The 24,206-nt window shown below is 38.6% G+C and overlaps 1 protein-coding gene across 2 annotated transcripts; it reads left to right on the forward strand.

Moving 5' to 3' along the window:
* Window positions 1–384: 384 nt before the first annotated feature.
* Window positions 385–24,193, forward strand: myripa (myosin VIIA and Rab interacting protein a). Of its 2 annotated transcripts, none has more exons than XM_068571331.1 (16): window positions 385–596; window positions 1,756–1,924; window positions 9,095–9,316; window positions 10,162–10,298; window positions 13,468–13,548; window positions 14,910–15,007; window positions 16,349–16,429; window positions 16,696–16,842; window positions 17,454–17,589; window positions 17,863–18,347; window positions 18,576–20,441; window positions 21,760–21,936; window positions 22,604–22,765; window positions 22,984–23,085; window positions 23,198–23,258; window positions 23,651–24,193. In XM_068571331.1, the coding sequence occupies exons 2-16, from the start codon at window positions 1,815–1,817 to the stop codon at window positions 23,668–23,670; spliced, it is 3,885 nt and encodes a 1,294-aa protein (XP_068427432.1). In that variant the 5' UTR covers window positions 385–596; window positions 1,756–1,814; the 3' UTR covers window positions 23,671–24,193. The 2 variants fall into 2 exon arrangements, with proteins under 2 accessions (XP_068427432.1, XP_068427433.1); XM_068571332.1 differs by having other exon boundaries at window positions 23,654–24,193.
* Window positions 24,194–24,206: the final 13 nt, after the last annotated feature.

Here is a 24,206-nt window from a genome sequence, read left to right on the forward strand (position 1 = left end):
TCCTCGTTTCCCAATTAGACTCCAGCTTCCTCCACCTCCACCACCAGGCTCCCTGTGACTCTGCAGTTTCACAAAACAGGATATCAACTACTTGGCCTGTGAGTCTGCTTGTGTTAACACATGTTTACAGTTATTTATGGAAGTCATTGTGATACAGTGTCACTCAGCAAATTATTCTTGTTTTACGCTGTGCGCATGTTTTCTGTTAGACATATTAAATACTTCATCACAACAAATACGTCTTTAAGTCCCCTGTTTACTCAAACGCTCATCACTTCCATGTCACCTAGCTAATTCCTTGTTCCTAGCAGAGAAAGTCTGGAAGTAGACCCGGATCAGGCTTTATCCTGCTTTACTCTTACAAACCGGGGACAGGCTGCCCGAATCAGACCCGCTGCAGTGAAACCTTTCCTCAACCAAAGTACGAGGGGAGATTGTAAAACGAGCGGTGTTTGTTTTGAATATTTTTTTTGGCGAGAACTCTCATACATCGGACGAGGAGTAAACTCCTTGCTGTCGTGTTTTCCTTCTTTTCTGTGGCCCTGAAGGTGCACCGGTGGTCAGTTTCATCTAACCAGAGACGGATAGAGAGATCGGTGAGTTGTTTTGTGACTTGCCGAAACAAAATATTAAATGCACAAACATTTTTTTTTAAACGACGTATACTGTTTGTTGTCAGCAGCTTGAACCAACAGTATTATTTCGAGGGTAGTGTGTCTATGACCATGGATAAAAGTTCAATTCAGTTTATTTCGTATAGCCCAAAATCACAAATACAAGAAAAGTATCTTAATTAAATGTATTCATCCCAGTTGGAACACTTTGCTATTTCTCAGCAACATGTAATTATCATGAGGTAATGCATATAAAGTGCAAAAGTTCTCACTGTTGTGTGTTTAATATAGAAATGAACACTATGGCTTTTATTAGCGGCTTTTGTTTAATCTTAAACTGCTGATCCCCACATCGACAGGGATTCCCCCTGATGTGCTGTCATGTCAGCTTCAATCATAGAAAAGTGGGCCTCAAGTTGTCTGACAGAAAGAGATTTTCCTCCTCAGGAATGCTAATGCAGAAAGTCCCAACTCCTGCTTGGTGTTAATACCCCTGATTTACTTGAGTAAGTGGCTTGTAGGATGTCAAAATTAGTTTTAAGTGCTTGTGGACTCTGTGCTCTATTTATTATATAAACCAGGAGGTTTCACATGCGTATGAGGTGCCGGGATACATGCATATACTACATTTAAAATAGTTTATGCAACAGATGTGTTTGTGCATTCACTAGTATACTCACACGAAGCTTTCTAATTAGTCAGTACTCTGAAAGGGCACTTTGCTACACTTATGACAATATTTCACGTTATGGTTTTAGTTAGTTTTTTTTAAAATACGAACATCATTTAGTGTTTAATATTCCTCAATATAGTACCATGTAGTGCTGAAATCCATCAGTGTTTGTTTGAAACTGTTTCTGTGGGAGATGTTGAATCCATTTCATGAATAGTTTGCTGCACTTGTAGTGGAGTAAAAATCTACAATTTTCCCCTCTAAATTATAGTGAAGTATAAGGCATCAGAAATGGAAATACTCAAGTGAAGTACAAGTACCGCCAACATTTAACTCTACTACAGTACTTAAGTAAATATACTTTGATACTTTCTACCATGAACTTGTCTACCAATACCCAATTTCACCTTCATTGTCTGCTCTGATTGGTGTTATTTTCTTACTGATTAATATTTTTCTCTTTTTTAGATGAAAACAACAAGCTGATTGATCAGAGGGGTTGAGTGACAGCCCGAGGTGTGTCAGCGATGGGCAGGAAGTTGGATCTGTCGGGGCTGTCGGACAACGAGGCGGAGCATGTGCTGCAGGTGGTGCAGAGGGACATGAGGCTCCGCAAGAAGGAGGAGCAGCGCCTCAGGTTAGTTCTGACCCGCACGCTGACTTTTAGCACATACAACTGCAAGTGTACTTTGGGTCAGTGGTCGGGGAAGTATTGAGGTTTTTTTTTTAATATCCAAGTAGCAATATGACAGTGTCGAAACACACTCTTACAAGTGAAAGTCCCTGCATTAAAACTTAATGCATGGACAAAATGTCCAAAATAACAACTGCTTGCTGCGGTTTAAACTGCAAAATATTTGTTGGAGTTCCTGAAACCTGCAATTTTTGTCGAGTCGTGGAAAATAGTTGCGAACACATGCTTGACGTATCTGGTTAATGTAAGTCAAATATTCACACACTTGTAGTTATGTTTTTGGTCTCAACCAACTCCTGAAGGAAATATCCATTTCTTTAGCTGTTAAATGATGAACTATGTTCACCAGCTCGTGGCTAACTTCTTCTGTTTGGTGCTAAGCATGTAGCATAATGACGAAAACAGCTGCCTGCTGCGGCTCACAATGACACTATAAGAGCGATAACGGTGAACCAAAAACTAAGGCAGAGGACACCTAAACAATGAGATGAAACTCACTGTGAAGCTTCATAAAGCTGAGAGGAGCTACAAAATCAAGTGATAGTACTCTACGTTTATCATTTCAATCCTTTTTTACAGTGATTACAACCGCAGTTCATCAGGTTTTAGATAAACTCAAACAACTTTTTCGTGAGTCAAGAGATAAATGACGAATAATGATAAAATGTATTGTAAAAGCAATATACATTTACATTGTGTAGAGCTCATCGTGCATTCAAGGCACTTTTAGACCTCCGGGTGTTTCCCATCCTGCCTTTCTCGACGGGAAGTGGCCGCCCTTTCCTGTTGTACTCAGACTGGCTCCTTCAAAACCTCAAACCTACAGAGCCCAAACATGTATGAACAAAAACACAGAATAATAAACTAATTGGGTTCGATCTGCGCCTCGGGATTATTTCAACCTCATGGAGAAAGAAAGGGGTACATAATAGTGGACAATGATTTGTCAGGTTATGAATAACATGGTCATGTCATTTTCTCATGACTCTGTTTTGCTCCCTGTACTTGATTATGCTGACATAATATTGTTCCTCCGTGTTCCTTATCAGAAAAACTCTCAGCCATTAGGGAACCCAACAATAACAAATTGGACTAAACATGCAAGATAAACTGAATAGCTGTAATTTCCTCAAGATATCCAACACTAAATTCAACCGTAAATTAAATACAGTGCAAGTTCTCTGGATGTTCAGACATGTAGTAGGTTGAGCTCAAGCTAATTAATCTGTAACTTTAACTTTAGATACTAATATAGTAGATTTGTACAGGTCACAAGATGTATTTGGGATGCATTTCCCAAGTAATTTGATATGGGGGGCCTTTTTAAATAATGATTTGAATCAAAACATCTTGAGGAATTGGAATGAAAATATATCTTTAGTGGAACTCCTAGACATCTGAATTGTGTCCAGGGGCCCCTCCCAAGTAGTGTTTGCATGTTATAAGCTCTTTATATGTATTTTATTATCGTTAAATCTTGAGCTACACAAAAAAAACGTAGTCCAATATTTGCTTCTGAAATGGAGAAGTACCTCTTTTGTTGTACATGACAACACAATCTCAACTGTGTCAATGCAGCTCTAAATGAGTTGGTGACTGTTATGACGTAAGCTTTTTACTTTTTCTGACTACAAGTGTGTTGAGCAATGAAGGTGCCTACGTACTGCTAATCTTGTTGTTTACTGTACCAGATGATTAGACTACCGCTGACATTTGGCTTCAAAGAGGACACATTTATACATAATATATTTATTTGTGAAGAAGCCAATGAGGCATATTTTATATTTAACTTGCTAAATGGTTTCAAACAGTTTTATACCACATCTCCTCTTCAACAGAAGAACATTGAAACATAAGCTCTTGTATCATTTAACAGATATCGAAGAGGAAAATCCCTCTTGTCGTGCAGGTTGTACATGTCTCAAGTTTTCAAGTGGGCTTCGACTTCATGCATCCTGCTTTTCAATTTCTTTTACTGACAGCCCTCTGAGATGAGAGCCCGGAGCCTCTCTGAATGTCAAACAACGACGTGTGATAGAAAGAGTTGAATATTAGAGGGGAATACAGATGAGTGAATATAGTGTTCAATTCTTCACCCACACTCAACAGGCATGAGCCTGTTGAGTGTGTGCTCATCTGAATCTGTGGACATAATCTTGCAAAGGTGTCTGTGAACAATAACAAAAATATCCCACACCCGTTTGTTAACAGCCATTATGGTGCTTTGTTGTCTCGGTTGTTGCCAGAGTATAACTAGTGCAGATAATAGTACTTTCTAGTTTAGGATGAGATTCATCTACCAGCCAACAGGGGGAGTGTTGAGCAGAGAAAAAGCTTTTAATCCCAACAGTAAAAATGAAACAATGTTGTTTTTTCTAATGTGGGTTATTATAACTGAAGGCGATTTTAACCGCACCTTGATGTGTTTACATTTAATATAATCTGTATTCACAGTAATCCATTATAATCCTGTTTTTAAATTGTGAAGAAACAGCAATACTTAGTTTTTATAATCTGTGAAATTCAGCAAAGCTTGTAGTTGCACTTATGCATGTATTTTACACACCCTTCACTCACACATCTTGTATCCAGTTTCTGATACTGAGATGCACACAGCTGGCGGTCTATTAGTCACAGAGTTAAAACTAGTGTGGTCTAATGAAACATTCCTGCAATACAATCTACCTGCATGAAGGTTATAATGATACATTTTAGTTGAAGCATTTCAGAGAGGTGTTAATTCAACTTGATCTCCATTTTGGAAGTTTTTGTTATGGTTTTGTCAAACTTTATTATGTGAATTTAAGACTTTCCTAAAACACAGAAAAGCTCTGTAGTATTATATTGAATGTTTTCCCTTTGTGTGCGCAGTCATTACAATTTCAATATGGTGCTGGACTTTTATCAGAAAATGTTTATTGTGAAACGCAACATGACTCACACAAACATACATGTAGCAATAAAACATTTTGTAAAGTTAATTTTAGTTTTTTGATTGTCGTCTTTTATCTACTCAACACAACACAATTGAATAGCACAACAATTAATAAAATCAACACGCCTCGGAAACTAAACATGATCATTTCTAGAATGTATTGTTTTATTATACTTTATTAGTTTCAGTTATTGGTGTACCAATACACAATTGAGTGTACAGGCTTTATAATATTCCTGAAAACAACTTGTTTTATTCAAGAAATATCTATTCAGCAGCAGACATGGCGTCGTTGTGAGTATGAATTATGTTTAAAATGTGGCGATCTTGAGTCTTACTGCAGAATAACAAGTTCTCAGGAAAAAGCCACCAAAACCAATTCGCTGCCACTGCACCTGACGACGATTTTGGGATATTTGGCATGCGTGTCCTGTAGCGTCATCAGCCACACACACTGCACGCACACACACACACACATGGCACAAACACATGCTGAGCCTTAGCCTGGATGTTAATCCTGGCTGATTGAGAGAGGAAGTCTGTGGAAGTGAAGTTGTGTTCAGTGTTACAGGAAGGTGAAAGCCTCAGTTCAATTCAGAAAATGAATGATGTGGTTTAATCTGCTTCCTAAATCCTCTGCAATCATTTACCTACCTACCACCTTTCTTACTCATCAATTAATATGCTGAGTACTCGGTAGAGGTTAGAAATGACTGTTACAAAGATAAGCTTATATTCAATTGTTTGTATATGTAGTCGTATTATTAAACTACTAAAACAACACATTTTAGTAGGATTTGGTTATCACACAAAATACTGTGAATATAAACAGTATATACTCTTAATGAAATGACTGAAAAGGCAGAAAGGTTATACCTATCATATAGTCTTATTAATTAAAACTACTCCCTGTGGAACAACCATCAAAAATAGCTATTTAAACGGTTCGTTTGGAAACCGAAAGTGAGTTTCAAATTCTTACATTTGTTATAATTTGTTCCATAATTTAACTCTTGTGAATATAAATAAAAACAGCCCAATCAACCAACTTAATTTTTCCGTTTTGTTCACCGGGCATTTTTATTGGATTTCATTCAAGCAGTTTCATGTCATATTTGTGTTTCATATATTTTATGTAGTTTATAATATATTCCATTTATAATCCCATTTTTTATTCCATGGTAATTTAGTGAATCTGTCATATTTCTAAAATTTAAATAAATCTTTATTGACCTGAAAAAAACGTTTTCTTTCTTAGAATTAAAACCTATTAAATAAGTAATTGCAATAGGATTCAGCCGATTAAAAAAAATACAAAGGGTGGCTGTCTGGCCAAAATGTCTCAGCCACTAATCATTAAGAAAAAAGGTAAATCCATCTTTCTTATCCTCTTATTTGAGGGAAACACTGGGTGACTGAGGACATGTAGTTCCTTTATTTGCACACAGGGTGGCACATTAAGTTCAAGAGATCACGTAAAGAAGAACATAAGGAAGAACAGGTGTGTTCATTACATTTGAATTAAAACAAAGGTATTGTCTAGACTCGTATAGCCAAAGTCTCAGTTTCCCTGTTTCTCAAAAGCAGCGCATTCAATATATTTTCATATATTATGTAAAATAAACATGATAATCTTTAAATAAAAAAAAAATAAACAAATGCAAGCACGCATTAGTAGACGTCACCTCATCTTATCATCAAAACAGACTGCTTTTAAGGATTTTTTGCAGCTTTGTTCCCAAATAAGAAGCTAGAAAGTGTCTCTAGACGAGGTTGTGTGAGGACAGAGTACATGTGTATTTGTGCTTGACACTCTACTATCTTGCATCACCGAGTATTTTAGCTGTCACTGTTTGTGGGCTGAGTTATTTATACTATCCAGTGAGCTTCAGTAATGAAGTGTGCGGCTGCAGTGACGGGTCAGCCTTCTTTCTGCCAGAGTGGCATCTGAAGGTCACTGTTAAACATTTATAGTCTGGAGTTACTGAACATGGGACCTCAAGGTTTTGTGCTAATGTTCGAGAAATGTAGCTCTCGAAACAAGACTTCTAAATCATTTAGTCTGTAGAGCCAACCCTGCCTCCTAAAAATTACGTTCCCCAAAACTAAAACGCATTCTGACTTACATTTGACTAAACGGCAAAGATACATTGATTAAAGACGTATTTGTAATACGTCAAACACAAACGTAATCCGGAAGAAAAAAATGATTTTCTAATCAACGTATCTTTGCCATTTGTTGTCTTCCTTTCCAACAATGTTGTTTTTTTGTTAATTGTAAAAAAGTGTAGTATAGTCTTTATTATTTATCTGTTAATATATTTTTCGAGTGTGTTAATTTAATTCCTGTATACTTGAAATAGCGTGCGCATCATGACAGCATTAGCTGTGCTTTTTAAGAAGTGATGTATTTGGAAATGCCTTGTCGCAGCTGAGACGATTCATCGATTAGTCAACAAAATGAACTCGTCGGTACACATTTTTAAGAAAACATGCCTAAAATTTCTCTCAGATGTGATTTTCTTTTCCTTTTATTTCTGGTTTTAATTTTTTTTTGGGACAAAACAAGTCTTTTGGAAGGTAATTTTGAATTTGAAGGAAAGATAATAAATTATCATATTGAATTGCGCTGCCGTTCAATGTATGTATGTACAATTCTGTCTTTTTTCCATCTCTTTTTTCCATAAATGACATGCAGCACGACATGCAGCCATTCACTTTAAAATAACGAGTTAATACACTATACAAAAGCTCATTAACAGGGTAATCAAGAATTCATTTTTCGCTAAACATTTAGAATTTCCGACATTTAAAACTGAAATGAAATGAACTTTAAAACCCACAGTGGCTGTTTTTTTCCCCTCTGCCTTGGTCCTCGTGTTGTCAGACTCCATTAGTTTCACGCCATAATCGTGCATCTATAAATGATTCAGTAATGGCTGATGCTTCTGCAGTACTGATGTGAAAATAATGGATTTTTTTGTGACACTTTCCATCTTGCACTACTAACACTAAACTATTTTCCATTTGTCTCTCGACTGCCTTTGTCCATCTTGTTTTCCGACTGTAATGTCTTATTCCATTATCTTTAGCCCCCGTTTCACATGTTGCTTCGGTTTGAGATGTAATGGGACTTTTCATGTGTTTGCCTACCCTTTGTTCTTGTATTTTTTTGCAAGTGACATGTAGAGAAACTAGCAATATGATAAGTAAATACCTGTCAGCATATAGTTTCATAAAATTTGTTGCGAAAGCAATGTTTTGTTCCGTCTACTCGATTCTTCTCAGCTTATCAGAATTCTTTAAAAATACAAAAATACATGTGATTATATTTGTAAACTTTTGTATTCTGCGTTGTGTGTGGTAGAAGTACTCTGATAATTTACGTAAGTAAAAGTAGTAATACCAAAGTGTTTGAAATACTGAGTAAAATAATAGAATAAACATCTTGGGGACCTTATATGATAGTATTTGTTTGATTTCCTAAAACTGTTGTTTTCCAAAGAAGTAAAGTAAAAAATACTCAACATTTCTGAGTGTGACCATCATTGTTTTAATTTTATTTAATTGCATAAGTAGGCAAGAAGTCATGCAATATGATGGAATGCTTCAGATCAGCCACTAAATGGACCTCGAGCTATAATCAATGTGTATGGTGTCTGTATAGAGGCAGGCAAGCTGCTGGTGAGGAGAACAAACTGATGTAGTATTCAACATATCCTCCTGTGTTAACCTTTACATGAGCACAGCAGGCCACGTTAAAACTGTCAATCAAGACATTTATGAGTGCAAATTGCACTTTTAATGAGAGCTCTGCCGGCATTTCACCACCACAATGAATAATGTACATTAAGTGAGCTATTGTGGACTTTTCCAATCATAATTTACCATTTAAATGATGTCTAGAACATGAAACCACTTTAATGTCTGCTCCATGTTCTAAAAGAGGCAAAAGATCAGTGTGACTGACGTGTGTTTATCTGCACCTCATTGTGATAATCATAATATTTGACTTGATACACTATCAGAGAGGGACTAATATCATGCATATTCTGTGTCACCCTCTCCCCTTCTGATTTAATAGAACTCTGTCTCTCTCACACATATTCCTGGTTTCACTATATTCCTCTCCCTAACCTTCCCCCCCCTCTCTCTCTCTCACACCCCCTCCTCCACAGTGAACTGAAGCAGGAGCTGGACGAGGAGGGTAGTCGCTGCCTCCTGCTGTCACGGCAGAGTTGCTTCAACCAGCGCTGCTGCATCCGCTGCTGCTCGCCCTTCACCTTCCTGCTCAACCCCAAGCGCCAGTGCCACGACTGCAACTACAACGTCTGCAAAGCCTGCCGGATCTACAACAAGCAGGACAAAGCCTGGCTCTGCTCCGCCTGCCAGAAGAGCAGGTAGGGTTGAACGCTGGTGGTTGTAGTAGTGATTCAGATGTTGTGAGTGTCAAGTCCATGGTGTGATGGGAGGCTGAGTGACGTCAAAGGTTATTAAGCTCTTACTGTACCGCTGTAGACATGGATTTTGTGTTTATTACTCAAAACATGGTCACAGAATTGGTAGATGTGTACGATTACATATATGTTTTCTAAAAACAATATGATGTGCACTCAAAAACTGCATTTTTCAGCAGATAGCTGTATCTCCTTCTTTCTGAGAGAGAATGAAAATGACATGGATAAAACATTTACTTTTTTTTTAGATTAGTGGCCCTCCTTAGTGTTGGCTAACTTCCTTCTACAGCAGCCACACTGAGAAAGATGCCTGCAGGTGTCCCTGCAGTCTTCTGCCCGCATGCAACAAATATCTCAAAATGGCATAAATTGGGCTGATTAATCAAGAATGTGGCAGAGTTTGTCTCATCTGTCATAGTGTATACTCAGTGTGTGCATTTAAAACCCTGATTAATACCCAGTATCACTACTAATTTAGAGGAAATATTAATTTCCCTATTAATTAAGCAGGTAAAAGTCGGAACAAAACATTAATAAAAAACGTTGTGGCAATATTAATAAATATAAACACCGCAAACAGACTTGAGCAGCTTTTATACCTTCCATGGGTTTACGGATTATGCAGTTAAAATGCAGTGAACGATTAAATGAAAGAGACAAATTCCAGTTAAGATGCGATACAAAAGCTTGATATTCTGGAAAAGTCTCTTATTTGAAGTGAATTGATTTAAAACCCAGAAATGTAATGAATATATATTTACCGACATGTCTGATTGTGTGTCTCTCAGGTTGTTGAAGACACAGTCACTGGAGTGGTTCTACACTGATGTGAAGACGCGCTTCAAGAGGTTCGGCAGCGCCAAAGTGCTGAAGACTCTTTACAGGAAGCATTTGGCAGAGCACAGCACGCTTTCAGAGCTCGCTGGTAAACCCCTCTGTTTGTTAGAGTTGTGTTACAACTCGTTTGATTCGGTGATATGTCTTATGTGAACAAAGCTCTAAAAACCCACTGTGTCTACCTGCTCAGTTAGACCATCTGCTAAAAGCTGCACTTTACCAGCTAAAAAAACAGATTCTTTGCAGGGTTGATGGAGAGACAAACGGAGCTATAAGGTCCTGTAAATTGGACTTGCATTCATCAGCTGGCCAGAAGCACAACTTCAAATAAATGCTTATATTACACTGTGTTTGCAGGATAGGTGACCGTTAGCTAGCTAAACTCTGTAAATACCATAGACTGTATACAAGAGGACGTAGTAATCGTGACGTCACCATTGGTTTGTGGACTGCCGTTATGAAGACTTGATTTCACTAATTTGGCAAATGCAATATTGAATAAGACTTTAAACTAGCCAGTGAGAAGTAGGGTCATTTTCTCATAGTGAAATGCAATCAAATTTCTTATTGCAACCTGAGTTGTTAGAGAGTTTTAAGAAATATCCCCACCCCCCTCTTTTTTAAAATGTATTATCAATAACTTTTTACCAGTGACAGTAAAAAATGTGATGCAAGATACTAAAGTCTATACCCTCACTGACATTTAATAATCTCAGAGTAGTGTGTTTCTTTAACAGCTTAATGTGGAGCGTAAACACACAGTGTCAGGAGATTTGCTGGAGCCAGCCATGCTGACAATGTATTCAAGCTACTATACAGGGCTCTGAACAGGACTGTTCACCCAGCAGCATAGGCTGCGGCATGTTCGGGACAGAGCATTACAGGCGCTGGAGTGCATCTGCGGGCCATTACTTCAGCGACTCTGATCTGATTGAACAGACAAGGGATTTCAGAGAATTATGAGTGTGTTGTGGAGGCGAGGTCGCTGGCTGCAGATGATGCAGTGCTCTGACCCCTCTGGGAGGAGGACTGATGTGTGCTGGCATCAGGCCACCGCTCAGCATCTCTTTCTGGTTTACCATTTTCATTCTACGCTCACACACCCACACTGTATCATATCGTTTAATTTGTTCACGACTGGAAATTGCATTTAATCACCCGCCAAATCTGCATCGCCTGACTCGTGAAAAGCTCGCCTGATGTAACTTTGCATAAGAAACAATGTGAGCTGCATGAAAATAATCACAATTCCTGACATTTGGAACATAGTAGCTATAAATAGAGGCATCACCATGTGTCAGATTTGTTTCTCAGTGAAACATTTCCCCCATAAGCCAAACTGACCGGCTACACTGCTCAGAGACGTCCTCGTCCAAACAGTAATGCTGAATAACAAAGTGACCCTGAGGAAGAGAACACATGCGTACAGACAGCCAACATTATTTGATGTTTTATTTTATATGCAGTATATCAAAGTACAGACATCAAGAGACATATTGAGTCAGATGTCAAAATGATACTTACATTGTAAGTACAAAAGCATGAATATACAGTATATTGTTGGGTATTAATCAATCGGTCAGTTTCTTCCTTCACATTTTCCTCTTTTAATGTTTTATTTAGACAATATACATTTACATTACAGCCTCGCCAGCAGCTCTGTGGGGCTGTTCTTAGTCACAGTAGCGCTTTGAGTTAAATTCTGCCACCTACACGATGCTCACCGGAGCAGTGTTTACAAGCTGTTTAGCAAGTATAATGTTTCCCATGTTCACCATCTAAATTTAGTGCAGAAGCATGCTAATTGTGTGTTTCAAAGATTTACATTTGGAGTGCGTTGTATGCCTGACATTACATCACATGTCGTCATGCTCTTGAATATGTTAACAAGTGAAAGAATATTTTGAATTATATTAGTTTGCTTTTGCTACAATGTAATCCCCAATTTTCAGTTGTCTTGACAACGTATCAAGAATGATTTATTATACATTTAAATTCATACACATCACATTAGTATTATGTTTCAAGGTATAAACATCAAACAGTAACACACATACACACCTGTATGGAGCCAAAGAGTCTCATGCTGCCTTCAGGGTGACTGTGACCTTAGCTGCTCGTTGGTCATGAGTCTTTTTTTTATGTGCCTGTGCTGCCGCGAAATGTGTCCCAACTCATTGGATGTTACAGCACAGAGGTCTGCACACACGCACACGCAAACATATGGGGTCACAGAAAGAAATTCCATGCTGCAGCTCTTAAAATACATAATGTTCTCTTAATTTACAGGGTACATCACCTCAGTGAACTCATGCTTGCATGTAGGGTTTATAGCATTAAAAAGAGTGTTTACAGCATTTAAAAAAATAATCTACAGTCCACATCACTTAGTCCAAGTCCTCTGTTTTCCCCTTAAAATAATTGGAAGTGACCCTGTGTACTTGACTGTACCTCTGAACTAGCGCCACAGACCAGGTTGTCTGGTAATACAACATGTGAGGCCGTTGTAATGCACTTACGTAACCACGTATGGCTGCATTGTGGACGGACTCAGCTGGAAAGAGAAACTATCTGCTGTGTGACTGAACTCTGCTGCTCTGTCACCAAGTCATGTAGTTACAATATCAAAGCCTTTTATTTATTATATTTAAAAGGAAGCTATCCTCTATATTAGGTTTCCAACTATATTCAGTTTACAAATACAATCTTAATCCCCCAAGTACATGGTTCATGCCGTCAAAACATTTTGTGGTCTAAAAACACAGATCCCATGACATTAACTCTGTCTTGTGAGGTAACAGTTGGCTATTTCTCTAGAGTACTCTGGCTTGAATCCAAATTGTTTGGGATGAATAGTGATATCTTGCATTATGATTTAGTGAAAAACGCATCACTTTCATAATTGAAAAATAGCATTAATAACACATGCAAAACAACTATCACCATTGCTTCGATATTGTTCTGTTATTAGTCACCACATACTGTAAATAGCTGATGCACAAAATTAAAACAATGTGCTACATCAATTACACACATTAAAAGTGAACCCTCACAATTAAACACAAGAGGCATACGTTCCTTTTTGTATTCGTTTATCTGTTTTGTTTAATGTTACAAATGATTTGGTGTGTGTGTGTGTGTGTGTGTGTGTGTGTGTGTGTGTGTGTGTGTGTGTGTGTGTGTGTGTGTGTGTGTGTGTGTGTGTGTGTGTGTGTGTGTGTGTGTGTGTGTGTGTGTGTGTGTGTGCGCACGCACAGAAGGCAGCACCTACGAGGACAGTATCTGCACTGAGGGCAGCTTCTGTGGGAGTGACTCAACCTTCTACAGACAAACGCAAGGTGCATATATTTTTTTATAATGATTTCACTAATCCTTTAATAATCTTTGGAATAATAAAATGTTACACTTTTTTAAAATCTGTTTTCCTACGTTTTTTATTTTCTTGTAACGTGTCCACAAAACTAGAACTACTTATCTTCTAATCCCACTATACATATTTTAGTTAACATGAGTTTATGTGCCGAATTTCTAATGTATTGCACACCGAATTGCAGAAGAAACAAAATAAAAAGAGAGAGGGACATGGGCATCCCACAGTCGTAGTATTTGTGTCCTGAAGTGGTACAGTTTATACTCTCATGTACCAGGACTGGATTAACACTAAGGGATCCCAAGCTGTGTTTACGCGTGTTCCTCATCCAAGTTTTGGAAGAAGTTGGTTGTGCTAATTTATTGAAGAATGTGCATAATCACAGTATCAAGTGATATACTGAATTAAAGCTATTAAAGCAAGAATTAGACATTTTGGGGAAATATTAGCTTTCTTGATGAGAGTTGTTTAAGGGGTGCTTCCACTCTTACGTGTACGGTAAATATGAAATTAAATACAGCCAAGGAGATAGTCAGTTTAGATTTGCTTGACAATCAGAAACAAGAGGAGGCCGTTCTGTGGAAAAGGTAATATCTGGTTCACCGGATCCACCTTGAGGTTAAATAAGATACATTTTAATTCATGAGCTTTAAAAGTGCTAAGAGCCAGACGAGCGGTTTTCCCCTGTTTGCAGTTTTGGTGCTAAACTAAGCTAACAATAGTCATATTAAATGGGCAGTTCAGAGTCTTGCTGATCTTCTCAAGTCACTCTTTGCAAGAAACATGTTAAACTTATCTGTGAAACTAGAATTTGACACAGGTCCCCTCGACAAGACAGTGCCGCCTCAAGATTGAGGCAGAAGATCTGTGAAATGCAAGAGTTAATGTTTCTATGAACTCATTTCAGTGAACCGGTCATCTTTAGGGTCCTGGAGCAGTTGCCCTACTTGGCTAGTTGGTAATTCAGCCTTGTAATAGCGAGAGCTTAATTCAATCTCCATAAGAGACTCTCTGTGGCCACATTATCCAGTTCAAGATTTTTTTTGTGGTCATTCATCGTAATCCTCTGAGGAATCCATAAACTCATATTTGTTCCCAGCTGCCATGAATATAATACTGCGCCGCAGATGAAACGATGGAGAGAAGCAGTTTGATCCTGATTCTTGTTGTAATCTTTTGACGTGTTCAGTCTGTTCTGCTCTCTGGTTTGCTGTCCCTACTTCTCCTCACTCTCCCGGTTCAAAATTATGCAATTACTCCATCTTATGTTAACGATTTTAATTCAAATTTAAGGTTCATAACAAGTAATTCTTGTGTCTTTGTCTTCAGAGCACAGCATAGCAGAGACGATCACTGTGGCCTTGCGGGTGGCAGAGGAGGCCATAGATGAGGCCATTTCAAAGGCTGAGTTTGACACGGCCAGTCAGGTTATTTGTTTTATTCACATCTCATAAATAGTCATTTATTGGGGATTGCTTGTATATACACACACACATTGTCTTTCACTTGTCCAAAAACTGCTGTTTAATTTGACATTAATTCACATCTGTGCACAATAATTACCTTTTTTCTGTAAATGATTTTCTGACAGTGACGGGTTGTAGATGCTACAGATAGTTATTGTTCGTTGGTCTGCAGTCCATGTACTTTGATAAATATCCTCTGCAGTCCTCCTTAATCTGAATTATCTGCTCTTTTTATTCTCAGAGTTTAAATCAGATTATGAAAAAAACCCATCTAGATTATGCTGCAATCCAAAGGACAGTTTAATACTTTAGTAAACCACAACACCAGGGTCATTGTTCGGCTAACAATACACATTGGCCTCATTGACTAAAAAATAAATTATGTTTATTTTATTATTTAGGGTCACTTTTATCACAAATAATGTTGTTAAATTGAATGATTTAAGGTTCTCTTTGTGTATCATCCTAAAAACACTTCCCTGTTTCACAAGAGACACTATTAATGATAAACTTTCTATCAAACATTGATTTTGTCAAAGATCAGGCTCCCCTCGTCTCCTTTTTAGATGTGTAGAAGGTTAGTGGACTAATATCCCGTGTGGAGCAGACTTTGACACATGAATCGATCACTGAACGGCCCTCAAGGGCCCAAGTGGTCAAGGTGCTCCAGAGTATCTGTTTTAGGCGATTATTTCTCGTTTAGAAAGTCAGAGTTAAAAGTAGAGACATTGTAAGTGCTTCAAAATTGCAGACCAAAAGCAAAACATCTAATAACCACAGACTTTTTAAAGGCATGTAAGCAAAACCCATTGACTTTAAGACAAGGGAACCGGAAATGCAAAAAATTACAATTAGTTTCCACTTTTTTTTAGGACTAATTCCAACAGCACTCTATATCTACAATGACACTGTACAAAAAAACAAGCATACACTGAATAACATAAAAAAAAACACTGAATGACTACAGAAAGACACCAAATGACTACAAAGAGACACGCAACTCCTATCACAATGACTTGCTTGTTTTCGGTACCTCAGGATGTAATCCAAGATGGCTAAAGATGCACAATGCATGTCTTTTATTTAGTGTCCACAACTTAAAGAAATTCTTTAAATATTTTTTTACTGCAGAACTATCTGCCTGTAAGTAAATCCCAAATTACAAAGCAACCTTTCAGAATACAAGTGTATGTTAGAAAATTCGCCAAAGTTCCCCAAAGCTTTTGAAATGAGAGCAGTAAATATGTATATTTAAAGTGTGTGTAATCAACTTTTCTTATTTGTTTTTTTTTTGTTGACCAGGAGAAGCAGAATGAGGCTCACTATCTGCGGGAGCACAGAGGAGAGCTCGTTGAGGAACTGTCAAAAACTATTGTGCACAAAGTAAGAAAAGTAACATGTGTTGTATTGTGTGTGCGATTAGATTGATTTACTGTCTGTGAAAAGCCATCGTGTAATACTGAAATGTGAGTCAGCTGTTTTGCTTCTTCAATGTCTAACTCGATCCAGCTGATGTTTGTGTTGTGTGTTGTGTTAGTACAGAGCCATGCAACAATATCTCTCTCTCTCTCTCTCTCTCTCTCTCTCTCTCTCTCTCTCTCTCTCTCTCTCTCTCTCTCTCTCTCTCTCTCTCTCTTTCTCTCTTTCAGATTATTAGTAGGAGGAAAACATTGACTGAGATGAGGGCAGAATATGACAAGGGCTGGCCACTTGAACACAACACTGACCTTCTTCATCATCATCAATCCGACTGTGGTCAAGCATCCAGTTCCCTTAAGCACCAACCAGATCTCTGGGTAAAATAGTCACAGTCACTTACGTATTTCTCTACAATAAATGTCAAAGGCCATAGTGAAGAAATAGTGTTTAAAAGTTAAATTACTCAAGTACTGAAGATTAAAGCACTGACTGGCAACCTTTTTGACTTGAGATTTATTACAACAAAAATGTCTGAATGTTCAGATCAGTGTTACTACTAAAGTAATCTGAAATTAAATCTGAGAGTAAATCGAAACGATATCCTTAAATAAAACACCTGGTTAAAAACTAGTTGAAATAAATGAATGAATATTGTATTTTAGCTATTTTGCATCGTTACCAAAAAAAAAATGGCTTCACATCTGACATTAAAGTAGCATTAGAATTTACATTACAGCCACAGTTCTCCAACCATGTATTTTTTATCTATATGTAGCTCCATACTTTTTAGAAAATGCATGTGGCCCCAACAAAAACAAACTGAAACTATTGTAAAACAAACAATAACTCAAACTAAACTCCTCTTCATGGTGCAATGTGCTGGCCTCAGCTGGTTAAACTGGTCGACATGATCTGATGTCATTACTTTATTGATCCAGTGTGACTGTGACGCAGCAATCATTTTTATGTGTCATCTCTCTTCCCTCAGAAGTCCCACACTGGCTTCTCCCTGCTGGACAATGAGCCTTCAGGTCTGATACCGGACTCTTCACAGTTGCTAAAGAAGGACGGAGGTGGGTCAGCTATGGCAACCTGGAAGAGTGTTGAACGGCTGGACAATGCTGGTAAGATCTTTAACGGGCTCTTTTTTTAACCCACCTGTCATTGTTTTGCTTGGCTACCTTTGCACATTAAATATATTGAATTAGCTATCACCATGGAAAAGGTGACCTGATTGCTAGCAAGTTTATAGAATATTGATAATTTCTAATTGATATAATAGTCAATGTCACTCACTGTTTTTATTTTAGTTTTATGTTGCTGTATATGTGATTTTACTGTGTTGTGCGCTTGTGTGGCATATGGTGTCTGCTACTCTGCATAATGTGTGTGCTAAGGTGTGTACGGAGGTCTGTCCTCTGTGCTGAAGAGCCCAGACGGGAACTGGATCGCCCTGCAGAGCACCCAGCTGTCTCGTCCCAGCCTGCTGACCAGGAGGAAGAGCCTTGTTTTCAGTGCCTTGGAGAGAGAGTCTGAAGTGGTGTCCGCCTATGAAGGCATGGACTCCGACAACGAAGCCAAATCCGAGCACAGCGCCCGCGTCAGGACACCGTCCCCGCTGACGGGCAGCAGAGAAGATCTGTTTTCAGACCCTGAGGGGAACTGGAAGTCTAAGAAACCTCTGCTGGCTCGTTTTAAGAGAAAGGTGCCCACAGAGATCGGGCGCCCTTCAGCCTCGTGTAGGACCAGCATCATCGACGTAAACTTTAACGTGGAAGGAGCCAAAGAGGAGAAAAAGGAGGCTGCCAAGCCAGATACGGGAAAAGTCAGAAAATCCCGGAAGAAAAGGAGGAGCAAAAAAGAGTTGTCGTCTTCGATGCTGGTAAGAAATAAAAACTGCAAACTGACCAGATGAAATAAGATGGAAAGATCGCCGCTAATTCTGGTACTTGAATTTAGGCTCTATATTTTAATTGTGTTCAGTGTATTAACGGCAGGAGCAGCTGTTACAATGTAAATGCATGAAGTATGGCTTCTTATAATGTTTGTACCACCTTCATATACCAGAAAAAAAGCATATTCTTAAATCTATTATCTCTTACCTTCACAGGAGTACAGGGAGAAAAACGACCATTCCCAACATTCGTCTGATGCTGCGACCCCTGGCACTTTGACCTCCGAAGCAACAACCCCTGAAATTTTTCACCTTGAGGCTGACACCACAAGGCATGAAGCCAATCGGATGGCGGAGCAGCTCACGCTAAAACTACACCAGCTCGCAGGCAGAGTTTCTGATTCCTCAACTGGAGAAGGAAGAAGAGATGTTGATAAAAATGGACAGAGGAAGGAAAAGAGCAAGAACACAGGTGAAGACGATGAGAGGCCGTGGAGGATGGAGATTGACTTGGATGAAGGAAGAGAGAGAGAGAAAGATGAACTAGATGAAGAGATGAAATACAAGTTATACAGGCTCATTGCACAGTCCAGACTCACCTACCTGTCGACTGATGATGACTTGGACAAAGATGGCCGGAGTGAAGGAGAATGGGAAGGAGACGAGGAGGAAAATATGGAGGCGACTAAGACGGTCAGACTTACTTCTGAACTCTGTCGGCTGGAAAAAGAAGTCTGGGCAAACCAGTTTTCTTCAACAGAGGATGAGTTGGACAAAGTTGGCGTCATGGATGAAGAGAAGAAGACAGGAGAAGAGGAGGAGGAGCTGGTGTGCAGATTAGCTAAACAAGCTAACGCTACTCAATTTTCTTCCACTGAGGATGAGTTAGACCGAGCAGGGAGAGGTGAAGAGGGGGAGGAAGCGATAGACGAGGAGAATTTTTGGAAACGGCAGCCAGAAAAAGACATCCAGGTCGATCAGCTGCGCAATTTGGCCAGTCTCATTAGTGCCTCTCAGTTTTCTTCCACTGAGGATGAGCTGGATAGAGTTGGAGAGAATGAGGAGGAAATGAATGAAGGAATTAAAAGGGAGGAAGGAGTGAGAAATAATTTGGATAGTCGAGAATCATTTGGAGACTTGGATGTAAATATGTTTGATTCAAGGGATGAAATTAAGACAGAGAGCTGTGATGAAGTGGAAGATGTCCAACAAGAAAAAACGGAGGGAGAGGAAAAGAAAGATTGCACGGAGGGGAGAGTAACAGACAGGGAAGAAAAGATGGCAAAGTACAAAATATGTCATGAAAAAGTAGAACTTTGGAAAGCAAATGTGGCTAAAAAAGCAAATGAAAAAAACCAAGAGACGAAGTGGCCAGACAAGCCGGAAGGAGGAGAGGGAAAGATTACAGGAGGCGAAGAGGGTCAGGACACAACAGCAGACAGCGATGAGGAAGATGCAGAATTTGACAGAATAATCAGCAGCATGTTGATGATAACGTTGGAGGACATGCAGATGGGGCCATTAAAGGATGAAGTTGCAGAAAATGGGAGCCTAAGTAGTGAACCAGAGGAAGTAGAGACAGGTGAGGATGTAAAGATTGAGGGAGAAGGTGGATTTGAGGTTGATGATCACAGCGCAAATGCTTCAGAGGAGACAGGAAGTGCAAAAGAGTTTAAAAGTCAAGGCGATAACGTAACGCAAGAGTCGGCTGTGAGCAAAAGACCAGGAGAAACGTTTAAACAAATTGGAATTGACATTAACGGAGAAAAGGGGAGTGGAGATGTTACAGGCGCAAATAAAAATGAGTGGCAGGAAAAATATAGAGATGCACAAGAAAAAATACATTTAGAAATCAAAGAGACGCTGAAGGCGGAAAAGACGTGTAAAAGACAAGAAATGGACGATGGCGAACAAGACAGAAAAGTGCCTCGTGAGTGGAACATGACGGACACACAGGGAGAGTGTGAAAGTAAAGAAACGGGTAAAAGTCTTGAAGAAACCAAAGAAGAAAATGCAGGCGATGTGGAGCAGCGAGAGTCTTTTCTTCAAGAGGGTTTACTGTCACCCGAGGAGATTCAAAATGTAAGAACTAAAGTCTGTTGTGATTATAGGATTAAGATTAGTCTGTTTTAAAAAAATAACACATTCACCCTCTAACTAATTAAAAGTTTTCATTAGCAATAAAACGCACCGTTGCATTTTACATCAATACAATGCATTTAATCCATTCCATTGTTCTATATATAGATGTGTCAATTGGCACCTGCTCCATGGTGTTTTGGTTTTAGAGTATCAGTCTCTCTCTGCTGCATGCTCATATTTCAGAAATCACACAAATATAATATTAAAAGGCATAATATATTATTTAAGAATAAAGGCAAAAATATCTATGGGTTATGTTGCAACCTGTAAATGTTTGCATTTGAGGACCACTTCAAGTCATCAAAGACATCTCATGGCATTCAAAAGCAATGGATTTTATTATAGATATTGTGCTGCTTTCCACTCAGGAGAAACCTATAGTTAGTGGCTGTTCAAATGTACAGTCAAGATTATATTTTGTATGAATAAATTCGTGACTTTTCTCGATTTGATACACATTTCATCTCCATAATCATTTTAAAATGACCCATCTTGTAATTACGACAGCGATCAGCTAGAGTTACAGGCCCGCTTGAAAGCAAACATTACATCTGAGTAACTCTTTATAAACGGTTGTTGGCAATGTATCAAACTACTAATCGCCTCTGCTTGGTGCTGTTCTTCATTTCCTGGTCTGTCCTGTCTGCTCTTCTTCTTCTGTGCTTCTGTAGGGTAGAGACATGGAGCTTTACAAAACAATACAGTTTATATCAACTCTGCTGGAGCAGGTGAGAACTGGTTTTGCTTGAGAAATGCAACGTGTGGCGATCATTGAAGATTTAGGAAGCCAGTGTTCTTCATTTGCACTTTCTTCATGTTTTTCATGCATGTATCTCATTCCATAACTTTTTTTTTTTTTCAGTATGCTTTTATTCTTTCACTAATGTTTTCCATGCCCATGTTGGCCACCTATATTTATCCAAACAGGCCATTCACAGTAGAGTGACAATTATGTCTTTAGTTTAGATGTCTTTTCAAGCAATAATGCACTTTAGAGTTTTCCTTTTTTTTCACTCGTTTATTAGATGATACTATAACAAATAACAGACACCAGTGTGTCCACAACGAATTATGAACAGCAGGTCTTTATTTGGTTCTACATAATTTACATCATATAACTATTCATGATTGGCAAAAAGAAGGTGAACCCCCAGCCACGGATTTTGAGATGATAACACAAATCAGTTCAAATGAGATGTACTTTTTAATCTTGGCTCATACAAAGCTATCCGTCAACCTGTCTGTGTGTGTGTTGTAGAGGTACTCGGCCGTGTCTCTGCGCAGCATCACCACTGAGGTCCTGAAGGTGCTGAACGCCACTGAAGAGCTGCTGCTGCTGCAGGGAGGAGACGGCCCGCAACTCTCCAGCACGTTGCTGCCCTCCAACACAGATCCTCAGAAACTGGATCAACAGTTCTCAAGACTGGAGGAGAACGTAAGTTTGGCTTTTTATTATCTATATTTGTCTCCTTCACTGCACATGATGTCACTGTTTATGTTTTTATTTGCTGGTTTCAATGTGCAGTAGTATTACTGCACAGTGTACTAACAGTGTTACACTACTGGTCTCCTAGTACTATACGACAGACCAGTTCTACATTTTTACAGGATTGGAATGTAACAAGTATCTTTTCCAAGTACAAATGGTATAGTATGTTAAAGTCATGAAAATATCAAATTACACTATATCATAAAATGTGATTTGCAATGTCTGTATTTCAAGAAATGGTAAAACGGCTAAAAACAAAGCAAAAGAAAAGTAAATGGTAAAGTAAGTTTACTTTTGTTCAGCTTTGTTTTAAAACTGTCAATTTCTATTTGACAGTGATACATATTACAAAAATACAGTGTAATTTGACTGACGTTAAATGTTATTCAAGGTGGCGGCCTCGTACCGATTGAAACCAAGCTACAAAATTTGATTTGAGTGTTTAAGTCCCTGTGGAAAAGAATACTTGCATCACTGGGTCTGTCAAAGCCATTCTTAGGTTTCAATTCCTTCAGTTGACTTGCCTGTAACAATACTACTTCCAACAGGTTTAAGTTATCATTTAGAATGACCACGTTTAGAAGTTAATCCGGTTGTTGAACTGGACATGCAGGTGTACGTGGCGGCTGGGGAGGTGTACGGTCTGGAGGCGGAGCTGAGTGACCTGGAGGAGTGTGCTCGGGGCGTCTGCAGCGCCACATCGGACATGGAGCTGTCCTACCTGGAAGAGCAGGTAGCATCAGCGGCTGCTAAGGTTCAACAGTCTGAGCTGCAGGTGAGTTGAAACTAGATATGCGTTGTATAGCTGAAAATGGAATATTAAAAAAGTGCTCTGCTGCTTTTTGTTGGGCCTGGATTTCTGGAAGCTGTTTTACAAATTCATACAACCACAGATTGGCTTTTAGGGTGCTGCAAGTACAGTGGCAACTACAGTCTGATTATAAGTTTTAATTATTAATCAAATATGTACCGTGTTACTTGTTTCTGCACCAGATTTGCGATATCTCGGCCCGAATTGCTGCTCTGAAGAGTGCAGGCCTCAATGTGGACACACAACAGTCACGCTTAACAAAGACCAAGACCATTACAATGATGGTACCAGAATACGTAATATAAATTGTATCATAATAGTGTAACTACCACAACCTTATGTTAAACACAATGATTAAAAAGAAACTCCTAAAGTTTCACATGCGTCTTGTTGCAGCCTGTCACTGTGGAGTCATCAAGGCAGCTGAGGAGGCGATTACCTGCACCACCAGTAAAAGGTAAGAAGCACACTGTTCCAATTATATGCAGCTTACCTGTATATAATGCATTATACTGTATTTTCAGTAAAGAGAAACAAAAGTGACCATACTTAACTTTTTTTACACTAACAGGAAATCAAACTAAAGGTTGTGTAATGGCTACGTTTTCTTAATTAGCCATATTAACACACTCAGATTAAATGTATTCTTTGGTAATCTTTGGAGATATGAAGCTACTTCAACAAATGTATGCAAAAGTGCAATTAAATTTGCACTTTGGTGACATATTCATCCATTCAAAAGGAAGTGCTTTTTGACTGAAGTTTGACAATCTTATTTTAAACTAGTACCTCAAACCACAAATGCATGCATACATTTTTTTTTCCTACATCATGTTTGATCTGTTTCAGAAGACAAGGAGGAAACCTAAAGGTCCAGGTCCTCTGCAGTATCTTCAACATGAAGTGCCTTGACCCTGAAACTCTGCAGCCTACAGGCCAGTTTTAAGTGATCCATTAATTTGCCTTCATTACACGCCTCAGATAATACTGGACAAGTAGCACTGTTACATCATCTTGTACAAATGTGCAGCAGCTAAAACTATTACATTTTGAAAATGTATGAGCAGGTAAACAGTTAATCCTCAGCTCACTGAAAAATCTCCAACGTTTGAGCTTTTAGACTTTTTAAATTCACCAATATTGAGATGAAATAATTCAATTATAGTAGGTCTTTAAAAACTGATATTTTTAACTGTACTTTTTATAGACTTCATTGTAACATCATTATTTGTCTATTTAACTTGCTGATGAACAAAGCAATATAAATACTGTGCAGTGAGGGAAAGGATAATATACGGGGGGGATATAGCATGTTGAAAACAAATACTTTTCCCGTGGATGTTTGTAATCATGACATGTACAGCAAACCAATCAGTAAATGTTTTATCTGCTTTTTCTCAGTTCA

Source organism: Clinocottus analis, unplaced genomic scaffold, assembly GCF_023055335.1.
Source record: "Clinocottus analis isolate CAN_PGR_092001 unplaced genomic scaffold, fCliAna1.0.p SCAF_11, whole genome shotgun sequence".
Lineage (NCBI taxonomy): Eukaryota > Metazoa > Chordata > Actinopteri > Perciformes > Cottidae > Clinocottus > Clinocottus analis.